This window comes from Vanessa cardui, chromosome 12 (assembly GCF_905220365.1).
Source record: "Vanessa cardui chromosome 12, ilVanCard2.1, whole genome shotgun sequence".
Classification (NCBI taxonomy): domain Eukaryota; kingdom Metazoa; phylum Arthropoda; class Insecta; order Lepidoptera; family Nymphalidae; genus Vanessa; species Vanessa cardui.
Window position 1 is genome coordinate 14,579,060 of NC_061134.1, and position 11,328 is coordinate 14,590,387.

Here is an 11,328-nt window from a genome sequence, read left to right on the forward strand (position 1 = left end):
CTTCAAACAAAACACTATTTTGAAACAAATAAAAAATGTACTAAAAAGTAATAAAAATAATTGAATATTTAACATATTTTTGAGAGTCCTCCTAGGTAAAATGAAATGAAAAATATTAGACTACTTAAAAGTCGATTTACGATTATATAACGTAGTTATAGTTATTGTTATATTTGGAGCCGGTGTCAGCCACGGGTACACGATTCAACAATCAAAAGAAAGAAGCGATACGAGCCTCTTGATTGACCCAGTATAATATCGTATAAAAGGTAATTTGTAAGAAACATATTTCTTAAAGTATTCTCGTATTGTTTTTTGATAGATATAGTGTAGGTTGGCTGACACCGACTCCAAATATAGCAATAATTATAACTACATTATATAATCGTAAATCGACTTTTAAGTAGTCTAATATTTTTCATTTCATTTTACCTAGGAGGACTCTCAAAAATATGTTAAATATTCAATTATTTTTATTACTTTTTAGTACATTTTTTATTTGTTTCAAAATAGTGTTTTGTTTGAAGTCGGTTTTTCTTTTTGTTAAAATTTTATTTATTTTTTGATTTTAAGTGAAGCTGATGTTGACTAACTAATTTTTTTTTTAATATGGATAGATTAAGCGTTCCGTTTATATGAGTCAGAAACTACTTCGAGGACAATTTCAAAGGAAACTTGCGAATAAAGCAAAAATAGACTTTCGAAAATGCGGATTTAATACGTCACGCGGCGTAAACTACAAGGATCCCTCGAAAGAGCTGTAATCGAACTCAGCAAAAAAACTTTGAAAAAGACCAACTATATTTCGTACATCATATGACATCACATCACATACACAAAATTTGATTAAAGATAGTAAGAAATTCTGCCCCATATCGCACCCTAACTGCGAGCCGTATAGGAGTTCCATCACTACATAGTATAAAACAAAGTCGCTTTCTCTGTCCCTATATCTTTAAATCTACGCAACGGATTTTGATGCGGTTTTTTTTAAAAGATAGTGTGATTCAAGGGGAAGGTTTGTGTATATAATACATGAACAATATAGTAAAGAAACACTGATAATTTTAGAAGTTTGCGATGTGATGTCGTATATAAACAAATTCTGTAGTATATTTAGTATCAGTATTGCACCCGTGCGAAGCCGGGGTGGGTAGCTAGTTGATTATAATATTCGACTATGATAATTACATAAACATAACCACATTACGGAAGGTGACTCAAATATCCAAATAACCTATAAATAAAAGATTCGACCGAGTATCGCTAACGTGCTCCTCAGAATTGTTCCGTTCCCTTCCGTTCCGTTACTTTGTCATGGATCCTGTGCTCAGAACCTTACCAAACTTTCACCAAATTACCCTTGAAGTATATATTTTATAATAAAAAAAGAATTATCAAAATTGGTTAACGTGATTTTCAGTTATTCACCTATTTGTCGCGCATATACATAATGCAAATTTAAGACTTATGTCGTTTTCACATGTATTCCATCATCGGAAAAAAAAATAAAAAAAATGGGACCCCACGGGAAGCACTACCTTTCAAACAAAAAAAAAATTATCAAAATCGGTCCACCCAGTAAAAAGTTATGAGGTAACAAACATAAAAAAAAAAAAAAAAAAAAAATACAGACGAATTGATAACCTCCTCCTTTTGGAAGTCGGTTGAAAATGTATTGTGTAGATTTGGAGGCTATTCCATCATGCAGCTATAACGCTACTTGGTGAGTTAGAGTCCCGCTTGAGGCTACATTTTAATTCATACAGGCTTATTCCGACTTTTTTTACCGCGGGACTTTGTAATAAATTATAAACAACATTTTATAAACTTTAAGGTGTTCAAACCTAATAGGTTATAATATACAAGTAGTAAGCCGCGGTTTTGCTTGTGTTTTAGGGTGTTGCTTGTGATGTGTAAGCAAAACATAGTCTACATATGTATCTATGTTTCCTTTCTAGCAGTTCAAGTTTGCTTCATACCATATTTCATCAAATTCGGTTCAGCGGTTTTAGAGAGAGCGACAGACAGACAGTCACATAGAGTTACTCTCACATTGTTTTTGTTTTTTTTTATGTGATAGAGCAGGTGGCCCACCTGATGGAAAGTGACTACCACCGCCCATGGACATCTGCAACACCAGGCAGATGCAGATGCATTACCGGTCTTTGTGGAAGGAGTATGCTCTTTTCTTGAAGGTTAACATATCGTATCGGTTCGAAAAACCGCCGGCCGAAGCTGGTTCCACAAATTGGTTGTGCGAGGCAGAAAATGTCTTAGAAATCGCTCTGTTGTGGATTTTCGGACATCGAGGTGGTGCGGGTGAAACTTCGAATTACGACGAGATGTCCGATGTTGAAATTCAGCAACCAGGATTAATCCGAACATTTCTTTGGAATATTCACCGTGAATTTTTTTTAAGTAAAAAATAATTTAACATTTATAAAATTAATATGGATTGGATCGCGTGGAAAGGTCGAAGTAGGAAAATTAAATATTATTAAGATACAACACTATCGATACGCTATGAGTACAGTCGTGGTTGTTGCTCTCAGCTCATTCGAGAACGAAAATGTTTAACATGTAGTAGTACACGAGCATTACTTATAAGTTTTTCAATTTTCCACAACGATACACAAAATGTATTGTCCTTTTACGCGTCGTTATAACTTTTTCAATATCGTTCGAGCGACCTTGCTCACGATCTCGGTTCAGATTTATTAATACTCATTTTTATACAACCCATCCGATACAGTTAACGTGCATTATAAAATATTTTTAGATTAATAACGCTTTTAATAAATTTGACCAAACTGAGAACAATATCGTTCACCTAAAAGAATTTCGGATCGGATGGGTACTAAAAGAGGCAGCCAAGCGGGAGATAAATTTTAGGTTTCACGCGCGATATTAAAAACTAGCCTATCGCATTCTCCAGCTCAAAGTTATCTACAGATACTAAAGTAGTATATTGTACTCAGAACAGTGGCGAAGCTATCGTAGGGTAGAAGTATCGTAGGTGGTGCAGAGTACCAGGGCCTCAGAGTTCAAGGGTCTAAACTAAACCTTAAGTTTCTGAAGTTAGGAAATCACAAGATTTCATATTTGGTATTTATAATTTTATAGGGTAATTAATTATTAGATAAAGAGGGATGGGAAAGAAGAGGTGAGTGCCTGATTATTTTTCTACGCACCGGGGCCCTTCATTACCTAGCTACGCTACTGACTCGGAACTACAATATTAGAATACATCGCATAAAAAGGAACACATTGGATTCAGGAGGAATCGTGGCAATTTATAATAAACTATCTGCTATCAACTCGCTCCGGCTTCGCATGAGGGATATACTGATACTTAATATACTATAAAATTTGTTTATAACGATATTATTAGAAACTTCTAAAATTATCAGTGTTTCTGATACTGTCGATGCGAAATTACTCTATTTATTAAAAAAACTACATCAAATTTTTGCGCAATTTTAAAGATCTATGCATACATAAGGATAGACAGCGGTAAGCGACTTTGCAATGATTATATTTGATTTCAAAGAAATTCGTTTCTCTAGAAACATATTTAAAATGTTTAGATACTTCGAGTAGTAAGTTCCCAAGAAATAAACATAGCATCTGGTACAATTTCCACAAAAGTAATTTCAACTCATAGAAGTAAACTAATTTTATAAATACATTGAAAATCAAACAGATACTTAATTCCAGGAGGTACTCTTGAATCACGATATCACAAACGTGACGTGCCCACATGTTATATTTATTCAAGACAACCAAAATAAAAGTAATTTTCCTGGTAGCTTCTACTCCCCGATTCTAAAGTAATTTCTACCATATTTGAACTAAATGATATAATACATGCTTTAGAACAATATTGCGTATATTTACAAATGACAATAATATGGATACGTACACTCTTTGAAAAACAAAAAACTGAAAATAATTACAAATACACGAAGAGGAAATTTAAACTAATAATATCTAGTTTCCGATTTCGCAAGGTAGACACAGGGCCACAGTACCCTGGGGCACAGCATTCGTTTCTAAAATAAGATAGAATATCTAATTTATTTATAACTGTGTGTATTAATAACTTTAATCCCTTGCGTAAAAATATAGACAAATTTGGATTGTTACTCAATAAGAGGTTATATTAATAATAAAAAAGTATGTACTAGCATTTTTTGATTCCCGAGCAAGATATTATAATTAAAATAATGAGTATTTTTTGTACTTTTGTAATTAAAATGATGCAATAGACCAACTACTGAGTTTCTTGCAGGTTCTATTTAATATTACATGAAGATTCGAAAGTGCTTTCAAACGAAAACTTAAATTTAGAATTCTTTATTTGTATCGATTGTCTTATAAAACATTTAACTCTTGCATCCTATCTTGACGCCGGAGAAGAGTAGGAAGACTTGATAATAAAGTTTTGCCATTACTTTAATTCCGTGAATAATTTATGTTCGCAGGTTGTATTGGAGGCGAGGAAAGTTTGCCATCGCCGGCTATTCCTTCGCAGAGCCTCCGTCGAGCACACGAAGAAACCTTTGTACTTAGTGATCGACGCTGCCGTTTCTGTGAGTAAGGCTACTATTTTTAAACCTATCTAAACTTCAAGACATAGTATTTTCTCGCAACGAAACATACTTGCATTTATAAACTACGTTCAATCTAACCTAAAAACTTTCAGTCCAAGTTTTTAGTGTTCCTAACTGCTAGTTATAAACCGCAAAGCAAGAAGATTTGCTTTCGTGTTTCAATAACATTTGAAATTTGTATTTAACACAGCATGCACTCGTATAATAATTGTAGGTCAAATTACTATCTATCACTACATTGTCAAATTTACTAACACGCCGTATCCTATTCTTAATATTATACAAGTGTTTCCTTCACTTCAGAAATTTCAATTACATTTGATCGTTGTTGTAGGTAATTGAAATGTTCCATTAATGCCCAGTTTTGAAGTAATCTTTTTCAGTTTAACTATTTGTTAGTTCTATTGATGCGACAAATTTTGATACTCCATCAACTTTTTTTTGAGTACCCATTATAGGATAATTTGCGTAGAAGCTCAGGTTACCTCATTAGTATGCACTAGAAATTCAATACGATAATCAACACACTAAAACCTAATTAACAATTTCCTATTAGTTGTTGAAATTGTGATACAACTGAATATCAAAACCCTCCTTGTTATTATTTGACCATAGCTGTTATATTTAGAAGCAGCCCTTTTTGGAAGCAGGTGGGTGGATACTAAACTTACTCTTTATATAAATTACATAGTTGCGTTCACGTTTGAAGTATGAGTGAACCAATTTAACTGCAGGCCCCAGAGGCAAACCAACTTAATCGCCAAGTCGTCCCCAGCGATTTCTTACCGGGCAATGACTATGTGCATGCAGTGGTATAGTACGACACAACTTAGAACGTACGGTACAATCGGGAATTTCTATAAAAACGATTACTGCCGATTTATACAACCAATAGAAATAGCTCCCTATTGCGCCATTCGTCGCTTTAGATTCTCGCGTCAGTTTTACCCAAGAAAGCAAGTGCATATAAATCGACGTGTCAAATTGACGAATGTATTAGGTCATGTGATATTACAAGTTATTACGTTTGTGCAAAGATCATATTCACATAAGAAATAAATATTGTTAATTGGGGTTGGTAAGAAATAAATATTGTTAATTGGGGTTGGTTAGTTTAATATTTAATAATAAATTACTTAATTCGAATGTCATCGGTTTTACGAATTTTGACAATGCTACATCTAAGTTGTATTGGACTATAACTGTTTACCAACAGTTAGTTTAGATGGCACATTTGAATTCCACCTAAAATTACAAAAAAAAAAAAACAAAGACATTTTGCGAAACTTTATTTTCCCTTTATGCGGCGTGAAAATAAAAGACACGTTTTTCTACAGTGCGCCGTAGTCTGTGTGCCATGCTCTAGTAGATAGATGAAGCTTTACATGTACGAGTATGTTACTGATAGCGGTAATAATTTTATTAGCAATTAGCACAGCGATATTTGGTATAGAAAAAGCGGGACAGTAGTTCGGCCAGCCTCGGAGTGATCGAAGGCCGTCGTTTGTCAGACGCGAGTCGGTCCGGGCGGCGAGTCCATTAGTTGATTAATGATCCTTTTCGTATGTTTTTTCTTTCATTTCCACTTGTTACATTCACGTTACGAATCCGCTGCTATTGATATATTCCTGTGCTCATTAATATAACGCGACGCTAATGGCTTGTGCTTGATTAGGTTACTGTTTTTTTGCATCCATTTACAGATCGCTATCACGTAGTATAAAACAAAGTCGCTTTCTCTGTCCCTGTATCCCAATGTATGCTTAAATCTTTAAAACTACGCAACGGATTTTGATGCGGTTTTTTTAAGTAGATAGACTAGTTCGAGAAGAAGGTTTTTATATATAATATAATACATGGACAAGTTTCTACTGTGATATGTCATATCATTGCACCCGTGCGAAGCCGGGTCGGGTCTCTAGTTTTTTTTAATAAATCTTTAAAACTTATAATCCCATATCTTTAGCATCGCTTATAACTCTACAGGGACTTTGGATGTTGATGGTAAAGTGGATATTTGATTTGTGTAAGTATCAACTGTAACGCTTGGGATCAAGATATATAGATATGTAGATCAGTATATTGCACGCACGTAACTCGATTTGCCGGTTATACTGCTAATTGATCCCTCATCCCACACTTCGAGCTTAAATTCAAATTAATGAATTCTCCATAAAGCATTGTTTTATTGAAATTCTAAGTAAAAACTACCAATGATTCAAAGAAATTATATCTTGATTAAAAAAAAACCCGTGAATCTGACATAAATTATACAACAGCAGCCTGTAAATTTCCCAGTGCAGGGCCCAGAGGGGCCTCCTCTCCCTTTGAGGAGAAGGTTTGGAATATATTCCGCCACGTTAATCCAATGCGGGTTGTTGGAATGCACATGTGGCAAAATTTCTATGAAGTTAGATACATGCAGGTTTCCTCATGATGTTTTCCTTCACAACCGAGCATATTATATAAATTATATAATAGTTTATTAAAAGAAAACCAAAACACCAATAACATAACAAACAGAAGATGATCGATTTGTTCATTGGGTTCACCTATGACCTCACTTTTTATTTTTACTTTTTTTACAAGAGAGACTGTTCGAAAATTTTCTGGAACCCTGATTCGTTTTCGTCCTCGTTCGCAAATGACAGCTATCAAGTTGCCGGAGCATTAACTGCCTTTTATGTCGAGACAAGCGAGTGTGACATCCGAGATTGATTACAGGCCGGATAAACTTTGAATATTGATAATATTTTAAACTAAAATTTTATGATAGCATACAGTATACAAAGCTCATTCTGTTTATTATATATATTGGACTTCCGGTAATGCGGTCCTGGCTAAACAGGCAACCCCTGTAATATATAATTATAAATATATTTAAATATAATTTATTATTGAATATTTTTTGACAATCTTCGCATATGAATTATGCATGATTGAACAGGTTACAGGTTACAACCTGCGCGCCACCACTATTATGCTCGACGTGTTTCTAGTTTTGAATCTGATTGCTTGGTTTGAATTCAGCCACATGTGATAGCTATTACTTATTTGTACTTTAAATTATAACATATAGAATCGTATCATTAGATATGTCATTTTTCGCATTACAAGGTACTCTTTTGTAAAAAAAATCCGGCCTATTGGGTGTCTTACTCGTAGGGTATTATATATAGGCCTCTGCATCTATGACAGATGATTTAAGCAGCACTTGCGTTCATGACTAAAGAGACCAATGCGAGAGAGGATCCTTCGGCCGCACTCCCGACAAGTGTATGCGCCCCCGGGTGGGCGGGGGTTTGAAGCCCGCTCATGACGCCTAACGCGTTTTTCCTTAAGAACTTTAAACCAGGCATCGTCATGCTTTGATTGACCTGCGTGAATAAGGCGTCGCCACTTGGCACGGTCCTCGGCCAGTTCCTCCCATCGGCTGCTAGGGATGTTAAACGCAACCATATCACGCTTAGCGCAATCTTTGTAACGGAGCATAGGCCGCCCAACAGACCTTTTCGCATCCGCAACCTGTCCCAGCAGTATTTGCCTTGGCAGACGAATGTGCTCCATTCGATGCACGTGTCCCAGCCACCGTAACCGTTTTTTTTTTAGAATGGCCGTGATGCTAGGCTGTTGTGCCTCGCCTAGGACAGACTCGTTTGTCACTCGATCCTTCTACCTGATGCCCAGAATGTTTCGAAGACAGCGCAAGTGAAATGTGTTCAGTCGGCGTTCTTGTTTTGCGTACGTTGTCCACGTTTCTGCTCCATACAAGAGTGTGCTTAGGACACATGATTGGTAAACAAGCATTTTCGTTTTTGCCGTAAGGTGTCTGTTGTCCCAAGCCCTTGAACGGAGCCTCCCGAACGTGGAGGCTGCTTTGCCGATGCGGGAGTCGATCTCTGCATCAAGCGAGAGATTGCTCGACAATTGCGACCCAAGGTAGCAAAATTTGTTAACCACCTGCAGAGGTTCGCCGTTAAGCAAGATGACTGGTTGTTCTAAACATCCTTGCGCTAAAATAACGGTCTTCTTACAATTTATGGACATTGAAAAAAGGTGGCAAGCTCTGGCAAATTTGTCTATCAGGTTCTGGAGTTGAGCCTGGTCATGAGCAACAAAGGCAGCGTCGTCAGCGAAGAGAAGACTATCTACAAATAGGTCCTCCCTGTAGCGTTTGGACTTGAGCATTGAGATGTTGTACAGCTTACCATCAGTTCGCGTGTGTAAGTGGACGCCCTGCTGTTCATCCCCAAAAGCAACCTTCAGAAGCACCGAGAAGAATATTCCGAACAAGGTAGGGGCCAGTACACAACCTTGACGAACGCCACAGCGTACGTCAAATGGCGTAGATATGTTGCCATTGTGCAGGACTGTGACTTCCATACCTTCGTGGAACGATTGCACTATCCTTAGGAGTTTCGGGGGGCATCCAATTCTGACAAGAACCGAGTATAACCCCTCTCTGCTCACGGAGTCAAAGGCCTTATTTAGGTCTACAAATGCAACGACTAGGGGTGTATGTTGCTCCCTACACTTCTCTTGTAGCTGTCTGAGTGAAAATATCATGTCGACAGTTGACCGTTGGTACCTAAAACCACATTGTGCCTCAGGGTATACGCGATCGGCGAGCCTTTGTAGTTTGCCTAAAATGGCCCTAGCAAAGGCCTTACCGACGATGCTAAGAAGATATATTCCACGGTAACAGTTGCAGTCGCCGCGGTCGCCTTTGCCTTTATAAAGAGTGACAATGTTAGCATCTCGCATATCCTGAGGGACGTAGTTTTCTTCCCAACACTTAGCCAGGTGGTTGTGGAGGATGGGCAAGAGGCACTCAAGCTTGACGACTTCGGTGACAACATCGTCATTACCAGGACTCTTTCCGCATTTGAGCTGCTTGACGGCCAGATAAAGTTCCTCGACGGTGGGTGCGGCGTCTAGCTCGTGCCAAGTTGCCAGTTTCGGGACAAGCTCCACCGCATCTGGCTTAATGTCCACTGGGCACGAGTAGAGAACCTTGTAATGTTCTACCCATCTTGCCATCTGACGAGTGCTGTCTGTTATAACAGAACCGTCGATTTCTTTGAGAGGTGCCGTCTTTTTTGGTGTAGGTCCAAGAGCTCTTTTGATGCCTGCGTAAACCCCGCCAGTATCCCCCGCGCTTGCGCACGCTTGGATGCTTTGGCAAAGCTCCGTCCAATACGCATTTGCAAAAAAGCGCGTGCTGCGCTGGAGTGCGGCTTTTGCCTTCGTGAGATCTTCACGCGTCGCATCGCAAGGGTTGAGGCGAAAATTTAAAGCGGCTTGGCGTTTTGAGTCAATCAAGGGAACTAAGTGCTCTTCGTTTTCTAGAAACCAGTCGTAAGATTTTATCTTTTGATACCCAAACACTTTTCCTGCAGTGTCAGTCAGAAGAGACTTCAGTTTTTCCCATTCGACTTGCGCTGATGCCGTACTGTCCCAAGTTGCAACTTCTTCACGGACAAGTCTCCCAAAAGATTCCACTACCTCCATGTCACGAGTCTTAAAAAGATTTATCTTTTTTCGACCGAGCGGCTTGGAAGAATGGACTCTCCTGGGGACAAGTCGAACTTTAGTAGCAACGAGACTGTGATCGGTGTCGCAATCGGCACTGTGAAACGCCCGCGTGTGGAGCGTTTCCCGCAGGTCCCTCCTTCTTGACAGAGCAAGGTCTAATTGGTGCCAGTGTTTAGATCGAGGATGCATCCACGAGACTTTCCGCATCATTTTGCCTTTAAAAAAGGTGTTGGTGACACACAGCTGGTGCTTTGAGCAAAACTCCAACAATCGTTGCCCGTTGTCGTTTAGCTTACCTATGCCGTGTGCACCGAGGCATTCAGGCCAGGCTGATGTGTCCTGACCGACGCGAGCATTAAAATCACCCAAAATGTGCAGTCTGTCAGTTGGATTTACCCTACGTACTGTCTCTTCGAGCTGGTCATAGAATTGGTCCTTGGTCTCTGGATTTGAATTAAGCGTTGGTGCGTAAGCGGAAATTAGAGTGACAAAGCCGCTTTTTGTGTTTAGACGCAAGAACATAATCCGCTCGGAAACGCCTACAGGTGTCTCTATGGCGTTGATGAGTTGGTTTCGAACCGCGAAACCTACACCATGCTCTCGTGTTTCTGAGGAACTCTTGCCTTTCCAGTAGAAAGTGTAGTTAGCTCCACGCAAAGATCCTTCGTCTTCGGTTCTGGTCTCTTGTAAGGCTACAATATCAATATTGAGCCTTTTGAGCTCCACGTCGATACTGTAAGTTTTGCGCAGTTCTTGGGCGCAATCGGGGCTTCCGTAGGTGTTCAGGAAGCCTGTCCTCATAGTTCGGACATTCCATGTCGCAAAGCGCATGTAAGCAGCGTTGTTATGGGCTTTGGGATTTTTCCTTTGAGTGGGTGGTTAATGTCACAGCGTCATCGTCCAGCTGTAAGGCTTGTGTTCCGTTCACCCAGGCGGAACGAGTTAACGCTGAGGCGGATCAGTACCTTATTGATCGGGGGCTGCCCGACTTAGAGCAGGCGGTAGCTGATCAATGGATCTACGATGGATCCTCCTACTGTCAAGAGTGGCCCCTGGCGCCCGCACTTACGCCTATTCGTGCCGACTTATAACCGGTGACTGCCTCTCTCCGTGTTGTTTTCCACCTGCAAGACAGGTGAGCGAAGTGTCCTCTTCGCAGATGCTGCTACGCCTGGGT

At 39.0% G+C, this 11,328-nt stretch overlaps 1 protein-coding gene across 1 annotated transcript; it reads right to left on the bottom strand.

The window, feature by feature from the left end:
* Window positions 1-7,819: 7,819 nt before the first annotated feature.
* Window positions 7,820-10,952, bottom strand: LOC124534208. Its single transcript, XM_047109920.1, has 2 exons — window positions 8,468-10,952; window positions 7,820-8,052 (listed from the first exon to the last, which is right to left on the bottom strand). Exons 1-2 carry the CDS (start codon window positions 10,950-10,952, stop codon window positions 7,820-7,822), a joined length of 2,718 nt encoding a protein of 905 aa, XP_046965876.1.
* Window positions 10,953-11,328: the final 376 nt, after the last annotated feature.

Coding starts and splice junctions, on each gene's coding strand:
- LOC124534208 (XM_047109920.1), bottom strand. CDS start 10,952: ATGAGGACAGGCTTCCTGAACACCTACGGAAGCCCCGATTGCGCCCAA. Junction 8,053..8,467: donor CTCCACGTTCGGGAGGCTCC/GTTCAAGGGCTT, acceptor TAACATCCCTAG/CAGCCGATGGGAGGAACTGG.